Consider the following 27,140-nt stretch of genomic DNA (forward strand, 5'->3'; position numbering starts at 1 on the left):
ACTCCGTAGGTTGAAGTTTATCCATGGGTAAGCCTATAATAAGGCTTATCTATAGGTTTGGTAAAGATCACCTAAACATGCACCGTTTAGGATATACTTACAATGGCAGCAACCGGTGACGTCACTGGCTGATGTGCTCTGAAGGAACGGCATAACTGTGAAGTTCCTTCAGAGCACTGTGTTGTAAAGAGCGACTCCCGTCACTTGCACGGGAGTGACAGCATCAGGACTTGCCCATTCATAGCGCCGAAGCCTGCAAACCCAGAAGAAAGACCGGGGCACCTACAGCAGCAACAGTACATCACTGGGGGATTTGGTTTCAAGAAAGGTGCATACTAGCACATTATGACTTAAACTGCCCGGGGCCCAGTTTTTGTTTTTTTTTTGCGGTTTACTTGTGCTTTAATAGGTATGGAGAACCAGCTGCCTCCACTATCACAAGTAAAAAAGAAACTAAAGAACATTCAGGTAACACAGCGGGCGAAGAATACATTTGTCATTTTCATTAGGTTACATTTTGAACTGATTTGTTTTGCCTGAAATGAAACATTTACATGTTTAACATGATGTAAGTCTCTGAGTTAAAAATGTAAATTATTTGTGAACATTTGGAGTATGGAAACCTTTTGCAGTTTGGCATATGTGCCTTATGGGCCAAGGCACATTGTCCCAGCAGGACTTGGAAAGTCTACATCATATCAGTATGTGAATTGTGGTTGTAAGAATATTGTGCTATTGGCAGAACCTTCTTATACACATAATGTACCGCAAACTAGTAAAGGCTCACTTGTGTACTGCAATTAGTTGTTACATAGCAACATAGCACATAAGATGAGCAGCTTGACAGCTCCACCATGGAGACATCTGTCTTTGGCAACTCAGCTGGAAGACAGTTAAAATGTGTTAAATGAGAACTCTAGACAAAACAAGAAAAAAAAACCTTTGGTAATAAACACACTATGTAAGCGATGATATATTTGAGCTGGTTTCCTGCTTTAATTGCGATTTTTCAACAAATAAGGCAAAATTATCCTCTGCTTTGGACTGTGGTAATAAAAACCTACTTTTTATCCAGTCCAACTTTTGCATGTGTTGTGGCTGTTTTTTCTGCTGCTGTTAGGGATGTCTGGTGTTTTGTTTTTTCCCTGCCTCTAAATGTCCCTGCATGTTAGCCTATGTCTCCAAGCACACATAGGGGAGTTTGGAGGCAGAAAAAAAATAAAACACTGCCAGTGCATTCAGGAGCAGCTGCGGAAAAAATGCTTGATGCATGTAAACTCATGTGAATGCATCTAAACCACATTATTGCTAGGTGCATTTAGCACTTGAGCATTAATTCATTTCAATGGCCACTGCCAGGAGGGAAGGCGTCCAGGACAGATGGCAAAACATCCAGTGTACATAAGGCCTAACCATTGTGCATGATGACAATTAAAAAAGCTGTAGGATAAGCGTGCTCAACCTGTGGCCCATGGGCTACATGTGGCCCTTGGAGCCCTCTGATGTGGCCATCGACCTCAAACCAGGGAAACACATGCCTGGGGTCAGCAACCCATTGATCGTGATATGGGTTTGCCAACCCACCATCTCAGAGCATCAGAGTGCATTGAGCCGGCACCAGCAGTGGAAGAATCAGGCAGCTGCGGAGGGAGCAGGAGCCACATAGGCCAATGCTTCTTCTCTAGCGCCAGCTCCTGTCTCAGATGGAGTGATACCAAGTGCACTTCACCTGGAACCTTTTTAGCAGCCTGCAGATGGACAGAGAAGCCAACAGGAGCTGGAAGAGGAGAATAAGGTCAGTGTATTAAAAAACACATACACTGTGCTTTTGCAATGGGCATATTAGCACCTACTGTATAAAAGGGTTAACTGTTAGGCTGCTTTCACACTGATCCACAGATGCAGCGCAGGACACCTGTGGATTTCCTGTGGGTTAGCTGCACTGAGCCTGCAGGTTTGGTGTGCTTTCTGAAAAAGTGCACCACACCCTCAAGATATATTAGGAGACTATGGCAAAGTGCAGCTAACCCTCAGGAAAATTGCAGGTGCACTGCACCCGCTGTGCAGGTAACCTGCAGCATATCAGAGTGAAAGAAGCCTTATAGGGGGCTGAGGACAGTAAGGGCTCATTTACATTTGCAGTTTGGGAAGAGGGTGGCAGTAAAACCCCATAATTGAGACGTCTTTTTACTACACCCTCAACCACTGCTGTAGCATCAGCGGTCGCAATGGCGACCTCACCCCATGCTTCAGGGAGCCAGTGCGGCCTCCCTGTCACATTCTGCTTTACACTTGGACAGGATTGGATATTCCATTTTCCTCCTGTGATTGCTTTTCCTCCTTACCCTCCCACCGGCATTCAGCAGCTGCAGGAGGAAAATGTTCATTATGCTATTCAACAAAAAAAAATGTTAAATTCTGAACTATTTCATTTTATTTTGGCCTGCAAACAGTTACCAAATCACTTAAGGTTGCCTACCCTTGCCCTAGGACCTCCTGCATCTACAAATATTTAATCTCTCAATATATATAAGTAAAGATGGGCATACACTAGTGGAATTTAATTTAAAAGGTTTCACAATAAGAACATTGTTTGATTTTTTAATCATTAGTGGGGTTAAATCAACATTAATTTTTCACCGTAGTGACAAGCAAAATTTGAAGGAACAGAGTGAATTTTTTTTTCTTTTCAGTCAGTGAATTTCTAAGGCTGCATCTACACTACAGCTGATAAACTCACGTTCAGGAGCTTTTCTGCGTTTTTTTTTAGCAGCCTCTGAAGTCTCCCTAATGTTTTCCTATGAGTCCATGTACACATAGTCGTTTACAGGCAGTTAAGTTTACAGTTGTTTTTTTGAACGCACCAAACTTGCGTTCAGGAGTAAATTTTATCAGCGTTTCAAATGCCAAATGCTTGTAAACGTGTGTAAACACAGCTAACCGCGTTTTTAAGCGTTTGCGTTTAGAAGCATTTTTTAACTGTTCCATATCCAGATGCTGTCCAGAGCCTTTTTTCATCATCAGAAATGCATGCAAAGTGTTTTCCATGTATTTAAATGGACCCGGTACACCAACACAGTTAGTTCCAGGTTTTGCGTGAAGGAAAAAATGGTAGAACGTGCCGCATTATGCTCATGATAAGATCCATAGTGAATACAACCAGAAAAGACAGGTCATCTCAACACATACTGCTCTCTCTGCTTCTGCTCTCTCTATTTCTCTCAAAATGTCTGAAATACTTAATTTTTTACTGTTTTTCAGTCCATTCTGGGCATTTTGGAAGGTCTCCTGAGGTTATCTTAAAAAAAAACTTCTAAAATGTAAACGTGCATAAACGCAGTATGCAAACGTGGCTAAACAGATGTTTTTTAACCTACTTTTTCCAGCAGTTTCCATCGTTCAGAAGAGTTTTCCAAACATCCCGTGTACATGAACCCTAAGAGTGAATGTGGTTTTCCTTTGTGAAAGTCCATTCCTTCCAAGTGGTTAGCACATAGCAGCACAAGGGTCATCGGGTTGGAATCCCAAGCACGACGCTACCTGCTTGGAATCCGCATGTTCTACCTGTGCGTGGGTTTCCTCTCACACCCCAAAGATATGCTGGTAGGTTAATTGGCTCCTGCCTAAAATTAACTCTAGAATGTGTAGGTGAGTTAGGGACCTTAGATTGTAAGCTCCTTGAGAGCAGGAACTGATGTGAATGTACAATATATATGTAAAGGGCTGTGTAATAAAGATAGATAGAGCTAAATAAAATTACATGACACAAGTAATTGTCAGTCAACCTATAACAGCACTGAAAACTAAAAATGTTCTGGTAAAGGATTACAGCTAGTACTGAAGTAGTTAAACTGACCCTTTAACCCAGGGTCATTTGTACAGAGTGCTCAGGCAGTAAAATAACAGGCTCTATATATACCTTTCAGGCGTCCAGTGTGTTGAAATACCTGCCACTTTATTGCTCCCCAGCCACTGCATGAATTTCACATTTTCAGATGTTCCTGTATGGCCCAATGTTGTTGCTCTCAACAGCTCATTCGTCGCAAAAAAGATTTGCAAGCCAACTGAAGGAGCCACAATGCGCAGATGGGGTAGCAGGTATTGACGCACATCAGTTTTCAAACACCGGCTGTGCTCGGGAAGAAGTGAACCAGCAGCATTTTAACAAATAGACAGCCGGAAAGGTAAATCTAGAGCCTGTTATATAGCCTGAGAATTGTGTACAAGTGATCATGTGGTGGCAGGACCACTTTAAGCACAAAGTAGATTTAATGAAGAAAATATGAATTCAAGAGGGGAGAGAGGAGAGCAGAAGAACGTCCATTTTCCTCCCTTTCTTAATGTGACCCAGAACGCGACGTGACATCACTTTTGGATCACAATTGTCACTTGCTCGGATAGCACAACTGAGAAGCAATGTATTGCAATGTGGTCTGCAATGCAATACATTGAGTGGAGCCCAGAGGAGGCATTCAGGGTCTTTTAGACCCTGCATGTCTCAATAAAGAGAACCTGTCACCTAAAAATCATCACAGACTTAATGTTCCCTATGTGATGAAAAAAAAAATTAAGTAAAGAAAACATTTTTATTACAAAAAAATAAAGTTACACTCAAATACAAAACATCCCACCCCCAAAAAAAGCAATTTTTGAGACTCCCCCTCATCTCCACATATACGTACATACGAACGTAACCACACACATCAGGGCGCCTACACATAAAAATTACAATTGCGATACACATGTTACATGTTGCCGCACACGCTGGGGTGAGAGCAATCATTCTAGCACAGTATCTCCTCCATAACTCTAAATTGATGACCTATAGGGGCCTTTGAAATGTTGTCTATAGAAAATATAGGATACTGAAGTCTGTCGCCATTTCATAGGCGCACACACATTTAAGTTTTGGCATTCTGGATATCTATTTACTCAACGCAAGCTTGTCTTTTATATTTTACCAAACATTTGGGTCATTTATTGCGTTTGTTTGCCCTAAAACTTCACTTAAATGTGTAGACATTTGCAGTAATATCATGTGACATAAACAATTTCAACTACCACTATTTTATTCACTAGGGTGTCAGCTTTCAGAAAATATATAATATTTTGGGCATTTTGTGTAATCTTCAGGCCTAAAATGATTTTTTAAACATTTGTGCAAAAAATGCAATAATAGTTCTGGCAGCGAAAGGGTTAAAGTGGTTATAAAACCTTAAGGTTTTTCACCCTAATGCATTCTATGCATTAGGGTGACAAACCTTCTGTGATGCAAAATCCCTGCCATCCCCCCTTATACTTACCTGAGCCCAATCCGACCCAGCAATGTGCACAAGAGCAGCGGCTCTCACCCGTTTCCTTCCTACCTGGGCTGATTGATAGCAATCAAATGCTGTGCCAAGTGAGCAGGGGGCAGGGACAAGCCGCCTGCTCTGTGTCAATAGACGCAGGCAAGGCGGCTCCGTAGCGAGCACACACATGGGTGCCCCCATGGAAAGCAGCTTTCCATGGGAACTTATGCCAAAGAGGAAGAGCCTGGAGTGCTGGAGGGGGGACCATACAGAAAAAGGATCAGAGCTGATCCTTACCTGCACAGAGCAGGTAAGTATGACATGTTTGTTATTTTAATTTAATAAAAAAAAACTTTAATGTCGCTTTAAGGAGAGGCAGGAAGATGTCCACGATGACACAGAAGTGGGCAGCTAAAAACTCAAAGGATGGATGCATATGTGGGCAGAGTGTGAACCCTCGTATACTCAGATTGAAGATTGAATGTGCAAATGATGACAGAAGAATTGAACATGAACAGAGAAACAATGCGGCTGATTCTAAGGGGGAATTTGCAAATAAGAAAGATTTCCGCAAAGATGGTGCCTCAAATCTTGACAGATGATCAGAAAGGACATCTTCTTTAAATTTCATCCGATCTTTTGAAGAATACAGAGGTGTTTAATATTTTTTTTTCAAATTATTAAATTATCACACCTTGTATAAGTAAAGGTAAGCTTTAGTTATACAAGGTTAGGAGTGTCCTCAACACAGGCTGCACACACTGGCTCTGAGGAAGAGGTACAACCTCGAAACGCGTCAGTCACCAGCTATCCAGAGGTCTACAGTCCCCCACCAGGCCACGTTTAGGGGTTTTGGACCACAGTGCATCCTTTGTGACATGCTTTCCATTTGACTTTATTTCTCTTGTGAGTATTTTACTATTTATAATAAATCTCATTTTTAAAGGTAATGCACTAGGCCCGTGCGCCCTCTCTTTGTTTCTTGTATACTATAAATCCAATGGTCAAAGAACAGAAGAGCTGTGTCCATCAATGGCCATAAGAGAAATTAAAAATTGTAAGTTTTGTCCTTTGAGGACATCTGTTCCTGTAACAACTGTTACAAGGCTTTGCTCACACGTGTGGCTAGGGGGCGCACCAGGTGACTGAGCTGTAAGTTTACTGCCCCCTGACCCAATGACAGCATTTTTTACCCCTTTCTACTTTATCCAAAATGAAAAAACACTTTTGGCTTTAGATGTACTTTGATTCCCTTTTCGCATGTTGAAAAGCCAAGCAAAATAAACTAAAATGAAACAAGCAAAGAATTAAATTTTACTTTTTATGCATTGATAAAGATAGATACCAAGGTGTTCTCATTTATTGAGGAAATTCTAATTATTTTGATCGCTTGTGCCTTAATGGCAGCAGGCAAAAATGTTTCTATGGTCATAATGTCTTTTTCTTCAACTAAAGTAATGTGTACCGTGATTCTAAGAGAGTCTTTATCTTTGGTTCCACATTCCTAAATTGCCATATTTATTTGTAGACTCCTGAAGACAGGAAACATTAAAACCTGCAGAGCGATATTTTTTGGACAATTAGGCACATTGGGTTATGTTGAAAATTATCTAGCATTCCTTTTAAACACCCGCTTTGACAAAGCGCTTTTCCTCTCAAGGGCAATGGGTGGTGAAATGCTGTTAAAATATCTTTTTTTCCCAGTGCTTCTGATCTAACCGTTTCCCTGTGTGGCACTCTACAGCCTAAATGGAGATGGCTAGATGTTCAATGCGTTAAGACAACGGTAAATCATTTCTGGGGCGCAAGGACACAGACACATTGTAGACGTGTTCTGTAATGGATGCAAAGCAGCTGTACACTTTAGTGTGCCATTCACCGAGAGGACTGTGACTATGGCAACCTACTGTCTGCATAAGTATTAGGGGAATTGTGTGCCATTCAAGTAAACATCAATTATTATCTGCAGAAGTCAGCAAAACTAAATAAATTCAATGAATGAGCTTCATTGCTAGGGACGACCGTAGCGATTTCTGCTAAATTAATTTCTCAGCGAAATGACTGATTTCACTGTCGGTGAAATTTTGCCAAAGCGGACACTCTCAATTTTGCAGATTGGATTGATTAGGCAAAATACCCCTTTTCTCTGTTTAAAATATTTTTCTTTTGGGTGGTGAGTATTTAAGGTTGTTATTCTATTTTATATAATGCTTTTTTCTGTGTATTTGAGATTTATGTATGATCAATTTATTTTTTTTTATTTACTTTTTTTTTAATGTAAATTAATGAAGCTAAAAAGAGAACATTTTTGGCACCAGAACAGATCTTGTATATTTAAAGTGATTCTAAAGGTTGTAACTTAAAACAAAATAAGAAACATGTTATACTTATCTGCTTTGTGCAATGGTATTGCACAGAGCAGCCACAATCCTTTTTTTTAATGGTCCCCCGCCGGAAGTCCTGGCTCCAGCCCGCTGCCAAGCGCCCCCAATAGCAAGCCTTTTGCTATGGGGCACACGAGCAGCCTTGCTCCCGTACCATGCTCCTTTGAATGGACATCGTCCATTCACACACAGAGTGCGGCTCGGCGATTGTGCTACTAAAAATTGCTAGAGATTAATCGCTGGTAGTAGCATTCAGCCTGTACTCAGGTGAAACACATGGCTACCTATAGAGTGAGGTGCACAAGCAGCATGAAGCTGTAATTAATTGCATTGCACCATTATCAGCAATTAATTGCTACTATAGGCCCTTTTCACACGAGCGGATCATTTTTCAGGAGGATTCGATCAGTCCATTCATAGACTTCTTTGGACCGGCGGGTGTCAGCAGCCAAATGTCCGCTGAGACCCACCGGCATCCGATCCGATCCTGTACGCCAAAAACAGATGGATAGGGATCCATTCTCCATCCATCCAGCAAATTGGATTGGATGAAAATTAAATGGAAACGGACAAGCGGTCCGGACCGTCGCATTTGAAATCAGCGGGCCGTCCCTTTGAAATCAGCAGGCAATGTCCGTGCCCGCTCTGCAGCAGCAGAGTGGACAGAGACCTGTCATCCGCCTGCTCAGTGGGGATAAGCGGAGAGATAACGCTGACAGATTTGCTCAATCTTATGCTACTTGTTTAGAGATGTAATGCTACTAGTAGCAATTAATAGCCCATGTGCTATTATAAAGTGAATCTGTCATTAGACAAGTGTTGGTCTCCTTAAAAATTCTTGTTTTGTGGTTGTGTCTTGGGACAACTCTTTTTCAAGCCCCCAGAACAATAAAATGAGCAATGGAAAGGTGTCAGAGATTCTTATCTCTATAATTTGCTGGTCAGTGACCTGAGAACCATTGGAGCCAATGTGTCAAGCATAACAACTAGGCAACTAGCACCTTTAGAAGAGATGGTCACCATTGGCAGCCTCCATGATACTCTTGTGATAGCTTTCCTTTAAAACCATCAAAACGCCCTAGTTTTGACTCCCTGTTAACTAGAGAGTGGCTTCCTATGGTGGTACACACAGAAAAGGAAGAACCTGGAGCACTGGCAGGGGAGCCCAGAGGAGGAAGTTCCATTGCACAGAGCAGGTAAGTATACCAAGTGACCTCCCCTGATGAAGTCATGTGATGCAGCAATGCAATTGCTGATGTTGTCATTCCGCAAACTGTAAGTGAGCGTTTCCTCATCTTGTGAATGACCAAACTCAATTCTTCTTAAGGGGAACATAGCCTATTAATCTGCAGTGCACCAGAAAAAGCGTACCTTTTACCGTGAGTGTAATTTTAATCATTTTATTAAAATAGTGATAGTATAGCAGAGAGCACTGTGATTGTTCAATCTTTTTGAGCTTTTGGATGTGATTCCTACATTGGACGAGGAGGATGGATGTGGACTGAGTTGCCTAAAATTGTGGAGAGGACTAAGGGGAAAGTAAGTGCATTGGACCTAATATTTTATAGGTCAATAAAAAGAAGGTAAGGGCATCTGAGTGTTGGTCCTGGGAGTTGCACGCAGTTGGTAGATGGTGGCACGTATTCATTATAAGAAGCAATTGCAGAGATTTGGACCCCAATTAACCACTTGCTGCCCACCCACACTAGTTGTACTGTGACTGGGTAGCGGCTCCAGACGAGGCAACGTTCCTGTATGTTGCGATTTTTCGTCTGGGTCCGGGTCACATGTGTGCACCCCCTGCCAAATCATGCTGTGAATGGATACAGCACGAGTTTGGCAGCTGATTTCAGCTAATGATTTTGGCTGAAGTCAGCTTATCGGCTGTGTCCAATCACACACAGAGCTCTGTGTTTACAAAACACAGAACTCTGTGTACAAGGAACCACGATCTGGATCTGGTTGTTTATTCTCCCTGGAAAGCACAATATTGTAAATAAGGGATGGGTATTGTGCAGCACTGTTTTCTGATTTTTACATTTACTGTTATACAGTTGTGTTAAAAATAATAGCAGTCAGACATCACTAACCTGATCAATCACTGTTTTTGGTAGAAATGATATTTCTACATGGCAAATAATTTACTAGCAGGTGTAGTAGAGTAATAGAAATCCAACAGACCCAACAGTCATGACATGCATGCTGCTGATTCTGTGTAATTGAATCACTAATTGAAAGGGGCATGTTCAAAATAATAGCAGTGTAGAGTTCTATTAGTGAGGTCATTCATTCTTTGAAAAACAGGTGGCAATTATTGCCCTTATTTAAGGAAGGAAGGCAGCAAATGTTGTACATGCTGGTTACAGTGCATTTCTCTCTGAAATTCTGAGGAAAATGGGTCATTCCAGACATTGTTCAGAAGAACAGCGTACCTTGATTAAAAAGTTGATTGGGGAGGGGATAACATATAAAGAAGTGCAGAAAATGATAAGCTGCTCAGCTAAAATGATCGCAAATGCTTTCAAATGGCAACCAAAACCTGAAAGACGTGGAAGAAAGCGAAAAACTACCATTCGAATGGATAGAAGAATAGCCAAAATGGCAAGGACTCAGCCAACAATCAGCTCCAGGAAGATCAAAGAAGGTCTAAAGTTACCTGGGAGTAGTGTTACAATTAGAAGACGCCTATGTGAAGCCAAGCTGCAAGAAGCCCCCGCAAAGTCCCACTGTTGAAAAAAATACATGTGCTGAAGAGGTTACAATTTGCCAAAGAGCACATTGACTGGCCTAAAGAGAAATGGCGCAACATTTTGTGGACTGATGAAAGTAAGATTGTTCTTTTTGGGTCTAGTGGCCGGAGACAGTTTGTCAGACGACCCCCAAACACTGAATTCAAGCCACAGTACACTGTGAAGACAGTGAAGCATGGTTGCGCAAGCATCATGATATGGGGATGTTTTTCATACTACGGTGTTGGGCCTATTTATCGCATACCAGGGATCATGGATCAGTTTGAATACATCAGAATACTTGAAGAGGTCATGCTGCCTTATGCTGAAGAGGAAATGCCCTTGAAATGGGTGTTCCAACAAGACAACGTCCCCAAACACACCAGTAAACATGCAACATCTTGGTTCCAGACCAACAAGATTGACGTTATGGAGTGGCCAGCCCAATCCCCGGATCTTAATCCAATAGAAAACTTGTGGGGTGACATCAAAAATGCAGTTTCTGAGGCAAAACCAAGAAATAGAGAAGAACTGTGGAATGTAGTCCAATCATCCTGGGCTGGAATACCTGTTCACAGGTGCCAGAAGTTGGTTGACTCCATGCAACACAGATGTACAGCAGTTCTCAGAAACAGTGCTTATACAACTAAATATTCATTAAGTGATTCAAAGGAAAGCTAAATCTTCAAACATTTTTCAGTTTATATAGTGAATGTTTGAGTTTGTAAAGAAGAATACAAACACTGCTATTTTTTGAACAGTCTAATATTCACTTTTCTTCAATTTGTTTAGAGGAACAACACAAATTTGATATATTTTTCTTCATGTTTTGATTTGGAATAGAATGTGTAGTGTTCCCAATGCATTTGTGTGTATGGAAATAAAAGCTATTAGAAGGATTTTGAGCTTTATTCACTTTTTTCAACACACTGCTATTATTTTGAACAGGACTGTATGTGTGAATGCATAACATATCAACAGCAGTACTGATAACTTTAGTTACGAGAAGAAAACTGCATAGTTGCACAGCAGTTTTTTTTAGTTTAGTTACATACTCAGCCATAGCATATCAAAAATGCAAACAGAATATAAGTAATGACTAAGGGTAATAACAATCAGTGCCTTCATTCACAAATCCTAATAGTATAAAAACCAGAGTGCAAATAAAGAGAAGCAGCCTTTGTTTACATTTTGTAAAGTGTGAAGATGCTGGAATGTGGCTTGCACATCAGGAGCTGTTCCGATTGTGTTTACCTGGTGCCCAATACTCAGCGTTGGACACCAGGCCTTAAAGTATATGTATTCTGAAATCAATTTGGTTTTGGATAGAGTAGAAAACTGATATGGACCCCAGCCAAGTTTTTATTGCTCTGCCTTTACTTTGTAGATTTACCTTTTTTATTTGTCCTGTTGATCATTATCACCAAAACAGAGAGCAGCAGAAAATCCAAAATATTAGATTTGTCACCAGAACAATTGGTGAAAGCAAATGTTCTAATCAGGACACTTGTTTCTGTGACAAATGTCAAAGAGTGGCATTCTACTGACTTTGTAGGAGTTTTCTATCACTTCCTATTGTCTACGTAAGAACAGGAAATGAAGGGAAATCTCCCAAATGGAACACAACCAGCAAAAATAAACTGGCAGGGTTTTAACCCTTCCCAATTATATCTAAACTTACATCAAGAAACATTTAGGCCTCATGCACACTCAGTGTTTCTACAGCTGCTGTATTTGGCTGCTGTTGTTTTTTTGTACAGCCAGTAAACTCCCCAGCATGTTATTTTATGTGCCCATGCACATATAGGCTTTAACCACTTGCCTTTTACCCCCTTCCTGCCCAGGCCAATTTTCAACTTTCAGTGCTGTCGCACTTTGAAAGACAATTGCGTGGTCATGCAGCACTGTACCCAAACATTTTTATCATTTTTTTGAGACAGATAGAGCTTTCTTTTGGTGGTATTTAATCACCACTGGGTTTTTTTATTTTTTGCTAAACAAACTAAAAAAGACTGAATTTAAAAAAAAAAGTTTTCTCTTAGTTTCTGTTCTAAAATTTTGTAAGTAAGTAATTTTTCTCCTTCACTGATGTACGCTAATGAGGCTGCACTGATGGGCACTGATAGACGGCACTGATGAGGAGGCACTGATAGGGGGCACTGATGGGCATTGACAGGCATCACTGGTGGGCATTGACAGGCATCACTGATGGGCACTTAAAGGCAGCACTCATATATGGCAATGATGGGCACTGATAGGCAGCACTAATTGGAACTGCTAGGCTGTACTGACAGGCACTGATAGGTGGCACTGACGGGCACTGATAGGCATCACTTACTGGCACTGATAGGTGGCACTGATTGGAGGCACTAGTGGGCACTGATAGGCATCACTGGCTGGCACTGGTAGGCAGCACTGACAATTGGCACTGACAGGCAGCTCTGATGGTCACTGATATGTGGCATTGATGTGCACTGATGGACACTAACAGATGGCAATTATGGGCACTGAAAAGCAGAACTGATGCTTTTCAGTGATTGGACACAGCTGATCACATGATAGAGCCTGTTTCATCAGCTCTTTACTGCGATCGGTGATCTGCTGTGTCCGATCACCGCACTCCAACTAGAGTGGCAGGACATCATATGACATCCTCCCAGAATGAGAGAGCTACCGCTGCACTGATGGGCATTGACAGACGGTACTGATTGCGGGCGGGAGGTGGTTAATCAATGTTTATTTGGCAGGGGCGTTTTCTGGCTGGAAAAAAAAACAGAACTAGTTGGTTTCAAGAGGAGTTTTTTTAGCTGTAAAAATGCTCTAATGCTGGTAAACGCGGCAAAACACAGCTATCTGGCGTTTATGAGCGTTTTTGAGCCTCGGGGTTTTGTGGGAGTATAGTTTTGCTAAAAAAACTTTTTGTATTCCACCATACAGTCTTTGAATCATGTCCCAGTCACAGGCCTTTAGTCTCTGCTGAAATGTTAATGTTAATGATGGAGTCACAGATCAAACTTCAAGCAAGAAACTCACAAACGGATACTCCTGGGGTATCTACATTTAACTAGCTTATTGTTTTCCTACTACAGGTTTACCTTAAATGCTTGCGTTACATCTTGGCTTTCATCCTCACCTTTTATTCCATTAATTCAGGGTGAAAAATACAATTATGTCTCTTGCTGCTTATTGCAAAGCCAAATAAAATAAAATAAAATAAAATGAAACAAGCAAATAATGTAATTGCAAGTTTTATGTGTTGATAGCAATAGCTATCAAGGTGTTCTCAATTATGGAGGAAATACTAATTATTTTGATTGCCTGTTTTTTAATGGCAGCAGGCAAGAATGTCTCTATACACCCATAATCTGCTTCTTCTTCTAAAGATATGTGTGCAGTATTTTCAGATGTTTTTTTATCTTATATTTGAGCTGCCATTGATATTTTTTCTATTCCATACAGGGAGAAATGGTGAGTTTACAGGTTGGAGTTTATAATAAAGATAGATACAAAAACCCAGATTACCGTAAATCAGGTATTATGTCACCCGGGGAGTATCTGTGTATTAAATTATATTCCTCAGTCTCTCAATTTATTTATTGAAGAAGTGGAAAAGTTCAGAATATGCCAACTCTCTTCATCTACCTCTTTTACAGCTAAATGGGAGCACCCTGCATGTGGCTGTAGCACACCACAGGTGTGCTTCATTTACTCTCTGTCATCATACAACATGACCATGATCATGATAAGATTTATGCAAGAATGTGAACATTCTGTCTTAATTTGGTGTAACTATCAATAGTTACTTGAATAATAACTAAACCCATAACAAAAATGTAATATATTACAGGTTAGTAGTGCTTAGGTATGCTGGCTATATCAGTTTTAATTTTTCAAGCTGAGAACATTTTCAGCAAATACAGAAAACAGCTGGCTGGTCTTGCCAGAAATGTAGTGTCCATGTCACTCTCTGTGAGCTAAACTGGAAGTAAAAACAATATTACAGTACAAAGAGAATGACAGGCACATGGCTCAGCAGTCCATGTATATGTAGATAACACTGTTCAACAGGTAAAAAGTTTTGGGCATAAAATTAGCTAATCTTACATAATTTTGGGGTGCTGAAAACGAAAATGACCCTAAAAAATGTTGATTGGCTCTAGTTTCCATGATATATTCACCCATCTAATGACGTAAGCCATTCAAAATTATGATGCAACTTCAGCTGCATATTGCGCAATTGATACTGGTGACCAATAGAACATGTCATGTATACTGAGATGATGCAATATTAGCCTTTAATTGCATCACTTCACTGCATAAAAGCTGCAGTATCTGTAGCTGATTGTAGTTCGTCTTTACATTTCGTTTTATGCTTATATAGGCTACTCAGTAATGCCTCGAACTTGTGTGAATAAAGCAGATAATTTCTGCTATATCTGCGGTGAAATAACTTTTATCTCACAAAAAAGGAGGATAACAGGAATGATTAAGAAAGCCTACAACTTGTATTCTGGCTGCAAGATAGGAGACCAGGACAAGAGCTGGGCACCACATATATGCTGCAATTCTTGTGGGACGGCACTGGAGCAATGGTTGAATGGAAAAAAGGCATCTATGCCTTTCGCTGTGCCAATGATTTGGAGAGAGCTAACAGATCATGTTAGTAATTGTTACTTTTGTATGGTGCCTCCAATTGTAAAAGGGCTAAATAAGAAGAAAAAGTTATCTGTGCACTATCCAAATATTCCATCGGCAATACGTCCAGTTCCTCATGGAGAGGGGCTACCAATTCCTAAAGCACCAGAATCCTTCGTGGTTGAGTCAAGTGAGGAAGAACCTGAAGCGTGTAGTCACGTGCAGTTGTAAGAGATAGCCCTTTCCTCGAATACAAGAGAAAAGCCAAGAGAAGCAAAACCGACACAAACTGAAGACAAAACTAGTGAGAATCCTAAGTATTAAAATGATTCAACTTAGCTTATGGCTATAATTTTTCTTGGTAATCCTATGCAATATATTATGCCATTTAGGCTTTGTTATGTAGTCATATCACTTGCTTTATATTTGTGGAAAGACATCTATCTATATAATTATTCTGCATTATGTAGTCATTACGCCTATAGTAGAAAACTTTCCGTTTACAGAAAAACTAGAGCCAATTGACAAATTTCATTGTTATATTTGAACTCAGAATGTGAAATTCATTAAGAAATGGATCCTTTTGTTTCCAAAACTGGCAAAAAATAAAAATTTGTTGAACAGTGTAATTGAATAAGCTCCAATGTGGGCAGGGGTAATCCAGTAGGCACTAAGGGCAGCAAACTCTGCAGTAGATGAAACAAAAGGAGAAAGCGACTTTGCGTGTAAACTGTGTGACAATATTTAATATGAAGGTAAGTATAGCAATTCACATCTTGGATAATAACAACAGGCTCATAGGGAAGTCGTGTAAAAATGTCTGTTGCCAGATGTAGAAGACTAATCCAGAGAGGAGTGAACCTTGGTCCGCCAGCAGGTGGTTCTGATTCAAGTAAAGCATGGATGGTTAAGCCTGACTGGGTCTGTAGCAATTGTACGTACAGAGATGGACGCAGTCACCCATCTTGCTAAAGATCCCCCATCTTGTATCATTCTCTCCCCCTCCAATCCCTCTCCCTCAGGAATGTGGTCTGTATGTATGCTGAGATCATGGCACAGCGGGATAGCTTCATGGTTATAAACCCCAATTAGCCTGGGCCCAGTGTGTCTGTGAGACTCTTGCTTGGAGGTGATCGTAAAGCTATAAACCAGTCCTTGACTGGGCATGAAACACATTCCAAAATAGCCGTAAAACAGACATCACATTTACAACCCACTTTTCCATATAATTTCATATCTTAAGATAGGAAATAATTACAATGAAACCAAACATATATTCGGATAGCTCAGTTTAATGTGAGTCGCCTGATATCTTACACCCCTAGTTAAAGTCTACAGGAGAGCAGAAAGCCATATAGTTCTAGCTGAAATAGTAAGATATGGCATGTTTGATGTCTGGACATTCAGGATATCATTTTGCATATTAATCTACTAGTGGCTAGGCTGCTACATGTACCTAGGGAAGATTATTGACCATGGTCTAACTTGCGAGGGATTTGGTCATAGCCTGAGTTCCCCGCCTATAACACCTCTCCCCAAATGAGGCGATTGGTTCTCTGCTTTAAGGAGACACCCTGCTGAGTTCCTAGAAAAGAGGTTGTCAGGCTTGGAGAAGTAAGATGAAGAATTCTCTTTCTTAACATCAGGATCCAACTTGGGGGAACGGCACCTTTTGTTCAGCACACTTGATCTACTTAAAACCAAGGGCAAGTAATCTACCTCTCAATCTTTCTGTTATCTCTTTGCTGTGTTATTGCTCTCTGTATTTATATATATATATATATTGGCTACATCTTTTTCTGTAAATATTTTTATTGCACCATTTTGACCTTTTTAGTAATAAATTCTATTTTCTGAAAAGTGTTGAACTGTTTCTAAAGCTCTTTAATGCAAACTAAGAATCCCTGTCACTGAAGAGCGCTACTGTGTGTTTTTTTAAACTTCTGCATACATCTGCCTGCGGTGACAGTGTGTATACAGACGCTTATTCAAACATCATAGTGTTATTGCTAATATTGATGAGTTTCCTCCTTTTCTGTACAAAAAGGCGGTGGTGGCAGTGTAAAGGGTTAATTGCGTAATTAACCTGACCCAGTAACAATCGCTCTCAGGCTGCAGGTACATAGATTGTGGTCCATTAGCTGGAAAATCTTTGTGCAGGGTGCAGTTGAGCGTGGCATTGTTACGCACGTGACAGCGCGGTTTTAGATTGGCTAGTCCTTTGGTCACAAGTTGGTGAGAAGGGCTGGGGGTCTGACACCATGACCATCACAGGGTCTCCAATATGTCCGGAGTTAGTCACATTGGGTGCCTGACATCATCGGGATGCAACACATTTTTGAGCATGCGCGGGGCCAGTATCAGCCGACTCGCTCTTTCATCAGGCAAGCGCCGGACAACACTGGTCCCACGCATGCTCAGAAATGCGTCACATCCCGATGACCTCAGACGCCAAACATGACTAACTCCGGACATATTGGAGACCCAGCTAGGCTTCACCATCCATGCTTTAGTTGATGCAGCACCACCTGCTGGCAGACCAAGGTTCACTCCTCTCCAGATCAGTCATCTACATCTGGCAACAGACGTTTTTAGACCACTTCCCTATGAGCCTGTTTTTATTATCCAAGATGTGAATTGCTATACTTACCTTCTTATTAAATATTGTCACACAGTTTACACTTAGAGGTGCTTTGTCCTTTTATTTCCCTTCGGTAAACTATTAATCCCTCTCATTTAGTCGAGATGAAGAAAGGCAATCCTGTTTGAAGTCCAGCCCGTGTGACAATCATGGCTCCCTACGTACATACAGTGGAGGAGTGAGCATATCCACATGTGACTGATTCTCCTCAAATGAAAGTTGCAGCATCAGTTCTTGCTGATAGCACAGAGCTGATCTTGGACCAGGAAAGCCTTGAATTCTGTTTTTCATCGAACAGCTGGAGCTTATAGATATATATAGTTGTACATATCAGATCGATTTTGTCAACTATGACATATTATGAAGCATTCTCATAAAATGAACTGGAAAAAAATGTACAGTAAGCATCTCTATCAACTTGAATTTAAGATACAGGAATAAATGAGTTGAGATAAATGCATAAATAAAAGAATACAGATTGGGGCATACATACTGAAGCCCAAGGCTTCTTTTTACAACATTATTTTCAGCAGAAATAACTAATTGAAACTAATATTAATCATGATCAGAAAAGAAAAACATTGTAGTGTTTCCTCACATTGGTGGTCAATGGAGGAACACCAGTTTATACTTACGGCCAGCTGAGGCTTGATATTTTATATTGGTGGTTTGTTAAAGTGCCCCCATATAGTGGTGATGAGTGAAATGCCCCTATATATTGATGGTCAGTGAAATGCCCCATACATTGATAGTCAGTGAAATGCTCCCATACATTGATAGTTAGTAAAATGCCCCCATACATTCACGGTCGGTAAAGTGCCCCCATACACTGATACTGAGTGAAATGCCCCCATAATTGATGGTCAGTGAAATGCCTGAATGCATTGGTGGTCACTAAAATGCCCCTATACATTGATGTTCAGTGAAATGCCTGAATGCATTGGTGGTCACTAAAATGCCCCCATACATTGATGTTCAGTGAAATGCCTGAATGCATTGGTGGTTACTAAAATGCCCCCATACATTGATGTTCAGTGAAATGCCTGAATGCATTGGTGGTCACTAAAATGCCCCCATACATTGATGGTCAGTGAAATGCCTGAATGCATTGGTGGTCACTAAAATGCCCTCATACATTGATGGTCAGTGAAATGCCTGCATACGTTGAAGGTCAGTGAAACACCTGCATACATTGGTGGTCAGTAAAATGCCTGTATATACTGGTGCCAGAAAAAATGCACAAATAGAAGAAGCACCAAACCAAAGGTTAAAGGAGTCCAAATTAATTTATTAGCTTGTATTAAAAAACAGCCAACATGTTTGGGGGGTTAAAGTAGCTCTCCCTTCGTCAGGGCTACAGCAAAACACAACATAATGTAAATGTAAACGTGACTGCTAAAATCATGAGTCTAACAATCATACAGCATTATGGATATACATATGTGTACATACGTTTTATACGTACAACCAAAAATACGCAAATATACACCTGAATAAAAATGAAGCTAAAGAAATATCAGATGGTAAGTGATAGTGTCTAAAAAGTTCATTTTCGCCTTCTCACTACTTTGTATGAACTCACATCAGTCATAGTGCCAGATGCTTGTTTCTTCATTGGAATCCCCATACATTGGCGGTATATTAATTGCCCCCATACATTGGTGGTCAGTGAAATGTCCCCATACATTGGTTGTCAGTAGAATGCTCTCATACTTTATATTGCAAGTCAGTCAGGGCCTGGACTGAGCGAAGTATAAGGGAGGGCCAGCATGACTGGGGCGTGCAGACGAGGCAGAGAGTGTAATTTGGGTGGAGTATAGGCAAGGAAAAGGGGATGGGGGGTGGTTACTTACTTGATTGGTGTAGGCAGCATTGTGGGTGGTCTTGCAGGTTTTGAATTGGGGGGTTGTGTCTTGTTGGAGTCAGTCGGAGCTTGTGCCATCACGGAGGTGGTTTCTTCTTCTTTTGCTGGTACCTGCGACGGGAAAAAAGCTAGGCCATGAGTGACTTAGACGGGATGCTATCCCAATTGCGGGCGGCAGCTGAAGCCAATGGCTCAGGGTGGTTAAGGGAGAGGCTGTCGGACATGCTGCAAGGCCCCAGGCCCGCGTCACCGGGCCCTTCTACTGGGCTCACACGTGCTCGGCGGTCTGTGCCTCCGGTGCGCTTTAGCCCAGAAGTGACAGCTCGGGTTCTGCGCCGTTCTGGGAGCCCCTTAGGGTACCCTCCAGCTCCGCCGGTGAAGCGTCGGCCTGCTTCTCCGGGGAGGGCTGGGAGGAATCCTCGTCGCTGGCGGACCCCTGGCAGGAGCACATCTAATACCACCCGCTCCCCAGCCAACTCACCTATTCTGCAGGACCATGCGGCTGGCCCTGCAGGCTTTGGGCCTGCAGCGGTGGGGGCCCGGCATGGGAGGACTGGCGGGCGGCCTTCGGGGGGGACTGAGTCCACGTCCCCAAGGAGAAGAGGATCGGGCTCGACAGGTTCACGGCGGGCCCAGGAGGGTGCCGCCTTGTCACAGGCCGGGACCACGATGTCGGGGCCATCTTCTATGGAGCGACGAGGCCGCAGTGGGCGGGGCTTAGCGGCTCGGAGCTCCGGCCCGGCAGCGGGTTTAGACATGGCCCCTGTGTGCGGCCTGGGTTCTGGAGCCGGGATTCGGCAGCTTCCTCGCCGGCCTGCGGCTGCTGGGCTCTCTTCTGCTGTCCAGCGGGCCTCTCAGGAGACGGCGGCTCGGAGCGCCGGGGGGGCGGCGCCGGATGATGTCATTCCCGGGCGCCACCCGGGCTCTGGAGCCGGGACCCGGTCTGCAGTGGGGAGTCAGCTTGCGGCTGCTGGGCTTTCAGTGGCAGCCCAGTGAGCCCGTCGAGGGGGGGCGGACCTCCCCCCTGTGCAGCGGATCTGTGCTGGAGCAGGACAGGGTCCCCTGTCAGTTGGGGCTTCGGCTGCTGGGAGTTCCTCTGCCTCCCAGTGAGCCCAGCGTGGGAAGGATGATCCGGCGGCTCTGGGCTCCGGTGTGGCGGGGGCCACCCTGTCCGTGTGCCGCCCGGGCCCAGGAGCCATGCAAGAGTCGGGAGCGAGGCCTGTTGCGGCCTGGGACCAGGAGCCTGTGGTGTGGAGATCTGAAGGGGAGCTCAGCGGCTCCGAAGATGATGGGGTCCCTTCATCCCTGCATGGATCCGGATTGGCGGCTGTGGGTCCCGGTGAACGACTGCAGCCCGGTGAGTTGAATTCTGGGGCTGTTTTCTCATTGTCTTCTTCTTCTAGGTTTGAGGGTTCGCGGGACCTGGGGAGTGGCGCTCTTGCTTTGGCGTCAAGCGGGCCTGGGGCTGCAAGGGTTAATGTGTCTTCCCTGGGGGGTTCCCCGGGGGCTGAGGGGGTTGTTAGTATGCTATTGTCGGGTTTTTCGGGATGTGTTGGCGCGTTGTGAGGCGGGGTGGTTGCTCGGGGTGCGGCGCCACCTTTGGCTGCATGGTCGGCGGTGCAAGCTGCGGCATGTGAGAGCGGTGTTGGTCCTGGGGGTGGTGGACGTGAAGCTGCGGGGGTTATCCCGCAGGTGGTTACGGTGGCTGGGCCGCAGGTCGCTGGTGCCTCTGCTGCAGTGCGGTCGGCGGTGGTTAGTTCTTTTAGCTCTGGTTCTGAGGCTCTGGGGGGGGAAGCGGCGGCGGATCATACTGGGGTTGATGGCGGAGATAAAGGGGTGACGGGGTTTGATGGTGTGCGTTTGGCGGATGCAGCGAAATGCAAAGTTTACGTGTGCTTCGAGGGGCCCTTGGGGGCTCATCTGAAGCCGGAGGTGAAGGAGCAAATTTGGAGGGGTGAATATGTTGAAATATTTTCTTTGTTGCCATTGGAGAAATTCAACTTAGACAAAGTTCGGCCAGATGAGAGTAAGAGGGAGGAGGAGGAAAAACGGCGATATCGTTTGATTCCCCGAACCTTCTCTAATTGGCTTCAGGCGTTTGCCATTCTGGCAAGCGTTATTGGTGAGAGGACGCCGGAGCATTGTTCCCCCCTTTTTTGTTACTTAGATGCCATAGGGGAAGCTCAGAGGGTTTATGGGGGCATCGCGTGGTTACGATATGACGAGGAAGGATATCGGGCTGTGGATGAAGCTTATGACTCCGGGGCGGGCCGCAGCTCATCCCTTTCAGGGGGGGGGCCGGGGGTACAGCTATGGTTGCACAACCGCTTAGAAAAGGTTTCTGCTGGCAGTTTAATGAGGGATCGTGCAAGTTTGGATCCGGCTGCCGATTCCGTCATGAGTGCTCGGGTTGCGGGGGGGTTCACCCATTGTCCCGGTGTTTTAAGCAAGGGCAGGGGAGAGGTGGCGACACTGGAAAAAGGGATGTCGCCGGTGAGGGTAGGAAGGATGTTGCCGTTTTTAAAGCGGTACCCTGATCAGGCAGCGGCAACCTTGTTGCAGCGGGGTTTTTCTGAGGGTTTTTTGATCCCTTGTGTATTGGCGGTGGTTCCTCCAGCGGCGGATAATTTGAGGTCGGCGCGGTTGCACCCGGAGGTTATTGGGGAAAAAATTCAAAAGGAGGTGTCATTGGGTCGTATGGCTGGCCTGTTTGTGGACCCCCCTATGCCGGATTTGGTAATTTCGCCGCTGGGGGTTGTTCCAAAGAAAGAGCCTAATAAATATAGACTCATTCATCACCTGTCTCATCCGCGGGGGGGTTCGTCAATGATGCTATTGACCCTGGTTTGTGTTTGGTTTCCTATACTTCTTTTGACGCGGCGATTTCATGGGTGCGGCGGTTTGGTCGGGGTGCCCTGTTGGCAAAAAACTGATATTGAGGCGGCGTTTCGCCTTTTGCCGGTGCATCCTAGTTGTCTCCGATTGCTGGGTTGCAAATGGGAGGGGTGCATATTTGTTGATCGTTGCTTGCCTATGGGCTGCGCCATTTCTTGTTCTCTATTTGAGACTTTTAGTTCTTTTCTTGAATGGGCGGTTAGGGATGTTTCTGGGCTCGCATCTGTCATCCATTATTTGGATGATTTTTTGTGTATTGGCCCTCCGGGTAGTTCCATCTGTGCATCGTTACTGAGCACGGTGGAACATGTGTTCGAGCATTTTGGCGTTCCTTTGGCTTCGGATAAGACGGTGGGTCCTACAACGGAATTGTGTTTTTTGGGAATTATTGTCGATACGGAGGCCATGGAATGTCGTTTGCCTCAGGATAAAATGGAGGAGCTCCGGGGGTTGGTGATTTCGGTGGGTCAGTGCAGGAAGATTCGGCTTCGGGAATTGCAGTCATTACTAGGCAAGTTAAATTTCGCTTGTCGCATCATGCCCATGGGGCGTATATTTTCCAGGCGTTTGGCGGCTGCCACGGCTGGTGTGGCAGCCCCGCATCACAGGGTTCGGCTGTGAGGTGAGCTACGGGATGATTTGGGGGTATGGAGGTCGTTTCTCGATTCCTATAATGGAAGATCACTTTGGTTGGATGGGGTCGTGTCCAATTTTGATTTGGAACTCTTTACGGATGCGGCGGGCTCGGCCGGTTTTGGGGCCTATTTTCAAGGTCAGTGGTGTGCGGGTTCGTGGCCTTTGCAATGGCGGGAGGTGGGTCTGTTGCGCAATCTGACCTTACTGGAGCTTTTCCCCATCGTTTTAGCTGTTTCTTTGTGGGGTGCTGTTTTCCGGAATAAACGGATTCGTTTTCATTGTGATAATTTGAGCGTGGTTCATGCCATTAACCGTGTTTCGGCCACGTCTCGGCCGGTGGTTCGTATGTTGCAGCGGTTGGTTTTGGACTGTTTGAGTCTCAATTGTTTTATTTTGGCTGTACATGTTCCGGGCGTGGATAACTCAGTTGCTGATGCTCTATCTCATTTTCAGTGCGACAGATTCCGTCGGTTGGCACCAGAAGCGGAGCAACGGGGTATCGATTGTCCGGATCACTTGTGGAGCATTGACTTGCCTCTTCAGCGGCCTTGATTCAGACATCAGTTTGCGCGTCCACTTGGGTTTTCTATGAGAAGGTGTGGCGGGAATGGCTGGAGCTGGTGAGTGAGGTGGGGGGTGGTTTAGGGGTGGATGATGCCCTATGCCTCCTGCTTTATTTCATCGGTAGGAATTTTGAAAGGGGTGTTTCCGCAACTTTGATGTCTCGCAAGCTGGCGGGGTTGGCTTTTCATTTAAAAACTGGCGGGGGGTCGTGACGTGACGAAGGATTTCCTTGTTCGGCAGGCTATGCGGGGGTACAGAAAAGGCCGTTCCGTCCCTGATTCTAGACGGCCGGTTTCTTTTGAGGTTCTTCAAGTGGTGGTTGGCCAGTTGAATTGTATTTGTTCCTCATTGTATGAGGCGATTTTGTTCCGTGCGGCTTTTGTGCTGGCATTTTTTGGGGCCTTTCGGGTTGGGGAGTTGGTTAGTCGGACTAAGTGGGGCGAGGGTGGTTTGGCCGTAGATGAGGTGGTCTTGATGGGTAGTGGGTTGCGCATTTTTCTGCGCAAGTCAAAAACGGACCGTTTGGGTCGGGGTACCTGGGTGGAATTGGCTGAGATTCCGAGTTCTCGGATTTGTCCGGTCCGGGCGGTTAGGGAATTTCTCGAGGTGAGACCTGACCTTCCTGGGGTTTTCTTTTTGCATACGAATGGGATGGCTCTGTCTCGATTCCAATTTGGGGCAGTGTTTAAACGGTGTTTGCAGTCTGCCGGGTTGGGTGTGGAACATTACTCGTCTCATTCGTTTCGCATTGGGGCAGCTATGGAGGCCGCCCGCTGGGGGTTAGGTGATCAAGTGGTTCGTCGGATTGGGCGTTGGGTTTCGGATAGGTTCAAGTTATATGTGCGTCCTCAGCTCTTGTGATTAAAAAAAAAAAAAAAAAGAGGTTTTGGTGTTGTTGTGTTGGTCTCTGTGGTACTTGTATTTTGTTAACTTTGTGTTTTTTGTTTGTTTTGTGGGGGCCTTTGTGGTGAAGGTTCTACCTCCTCCCTTCTTTTGTGTGTTTCTTTGCAGGTTCCGAAGGCTGCTTGGTATGGATCTTGGGCCATTCATATGTTTTTTGGGGGGCTAAGAGGGCGGATGTTCGTCCAGAGGGTCGGCAACTGGGATTTGAGAGGGGGGAGGCGAGGCTTCGTTGGCTTGGAGTGCCGGGAATGTTGTGGTCCAGGGCGGTCCCGGAAATTCATCACTATTCCCGTTTGGACCGGCCTCCAGATGTTTTGGTATTGCATGTGGGGGGTAATGATCTCGGGTTGCGCTCCATGCGGGAGGTTATCCGGGACATCAAGTTTGATTTTTTGCGGATTCGGTCTTTTTTCCCGGACACAGTGCTGGTATGGTCGGACATAGTGGCCCGTGCTTATTGGCGTATGGCCCGTTCCGTCGAAAAAATTAATAGGGCTCGAGTTAAGGTGAATAAGGAGGTGGCGCGTTTTGTGGTGAGGAATGGTGGCCTAGCAGTCCGTCATAGGGAGCTAGAGGAGGAGTCCTGGCGGTATTTGCGTTCGGATGGGGTGCATCTTAATGTAGTTGGGATTGATCTGTGGTCCTTGGGCCTGCAGGATGGTATCCAACGTGGATTACGTGTGTGGCGGGCTACACGAGTGTAAGGGTTCACACTCGTGTGCTGTGGCAGGGGTCGATGGGTCTTTGAAGGCGGTGGTGGAGTGACAAGTTGAGGAATTATGGGTTGGGCCCATCGTAGGTATGGGTGTCCCTTCCCAATAAAAGGTCATATTGGTAATGTGGGAGTTCATTTGGCTGTATCTGGGTTAAGTAACAGTAGTATTGTCCCCGAGGCGGTGTAGTAGCGGCTGGGGGCCTTTCATTGAGTAGTAGATACAGCCGAGTTGGTGATGGGAGTAATGGTGCCTTCAGAGACCTTGGACCCGGGTGGTAATGTACTAAGATATTATGTTGAGTTATGTTAAATAAATGGCTGCTATGGCCGGTTTTACACCAAAAAGTGAGTTGCGTGTTTATTTGGGGGGAAGGTTTTGAAGGGGTGGTGGTGTTTTAAAGGGGGTAGGTAAGTATTAGCCTCGGGATTCTGCAAGTCCAACAGTCAAGTCAGGGCCTGGACTGAGCGAAGTATAAGGGAGGGCCAGCATGACTGGGGCGTGCAGACGAGGCAGAGAGTGTAATTTGGGTGGAGTATAGGCAAGGAAAAGGGGATGGGGGGTGGTTACTTACTTGATTGGTGTAGGCAGCATTGTGGGTGGTCTTGCAGGTTTTGAATTGGGGGGTTGTGTCTTGTCGGAGTCAGTAGGAGCTTGTGCCATCACGGAGGTGGTTTCTCCCACCCTCCCGCCCTGAAGTTGGTTTGCGTTCTGTTTGTTGTGTTGGTTATAGTTTTGTCATTGTGTTTGTTCTGGTGTTGTTTTTGTTGTTTGGTGGTTGTTCGTGGTGTTTGTTTTATGTGGGTTCATGGCGTTTGTTCAAGGTTCAGGATAGCTGTTGTGTCCTGAAGTGTTTGTTCGTTTGTCATGGCAGCTGGCAGGGGTCGATGGGTCTTTGAAGGCGGTGGTGGAGTGACAAGTTGAGGAATTATGGGTTGGGCCCATCGTAGGTATGGGTGTCCCTTCCCAATAAAAGGTCATATTGGTAATGTGGGAGTTCATTTGGCTGTATCTGGGTTAAGTAACAGTAGTATTGTCCCCGAGGCGGTGTAGTAGCGGCTGGGGGCCTTTCATTGAGTAGTAGATACAGCCGAGTTGGTGATGGGAGTAATGGTGCCTTCAGAGACCTTGGACCCGGGTGGTAATGTACTAAGATATTATGTTGAGTTATGTTAAATAAATGGCTGCTATGGCCGGTTTTACACCAAAAAGTGAGTTGCGTGTTTATTTGGGGGGAAGGTTTTGAAGGGGTGGTGGTGTTTTAAAGGGGGTAGGTAAGTATTAGCCTCGGGATTCTGCAAGTCCAACAGTCAAGTAAAATCCTATAAAAGCTCTTGATAAAGCAAAACTGTGAATATAACACACACATAAATAAAGAGTATACTTGATTTTAATGGGGCCATTTCATTTTTCTGAGTTTTCACTAAGCATCCTTAGACACTCAGCGTATAATTTTAAAAGCTATTCAGTGCTATCTCTCATTTTAAATTCTGTATCCTTTGTTTAGCATATCTGAATATGTAAATAAAATGTTGAAGCCAACAAAAAAACAGGCCATCACTGCAGACGAATTGCTCATGCTCACACTCCATTAAACAGCAAACCACCTACTCAGCTGGGACTGCTTGGTCTACTGTAAAAAAGGTTCACAGGCTAGGTCTGTACTGCAGGGACCATTTACCCATCCTGTATTGACAAGACCTGTCTGTATCACGAATGAGCGATGTACACTTAGTGTAGCATGTTTTGCTTTGCGTACCATGACATAAGAGTCATGTCAGAGAGCAGCACTTTTAATTTTTCTCCTCATTTTTGAAAAGTATCAGAGTAAGGCTACGTTTGCACTGCTCGGTTGCAAAAACGAGATAAAAACACATAGGTTTTT

At 44.2% G+C, this 27,140-nt stretch overlaps 2 protein-coding genes across 4 annotated transcripts in view; one reads left to right on the forward strand and one right to left on the reverse strand.

Moving 5' to 3' along the window:
• PDE1B (phosphodiesterase 1B) overlaps window positions 1-27,140 on the reverse strand; it is a 470,076-nt gene that overhangs the window by 337,375 nt on the left and 105,561 nt on the right. The gene's annotated exons all lie outside the window — the stretch shown is intronic.
• LOC149450767 (uncharacterized) lies at window positions 20,684-25,635 on the forward strand. The gene is made up of 2 exons (XM_089691348.1): window positions 20,684-20,901; window positions 24,651-25,635. The coding sequence occupies exons 1-2, from the start codon at window positions 20,742-20,744 to the stop codon at window positions 25,244-25,246; spliced, it is 756 nt and encodes a 251-aa protein (XP_089547474.1). The 5' UTR covers window positions 20,684-20,741; the 3' UTR covers window positions 25,247-25,635.

The sequence above is a fragment of the Staurois parvus genome, unplaced genomic scaffold, assembly GCF_062004578.1.
Source record: "Staurois parvus isolate SC_StPar_1 unplaced genomic scaffold, SC_StPar_1.0 ptg000562l, whole genome shotgun sequence".
Classification (NCBI taxonomy): Eukaryota; Metazoa; Chordata; class Amphibia; order Anura; family Ranidae; genus Staurois; species Staurois parvus.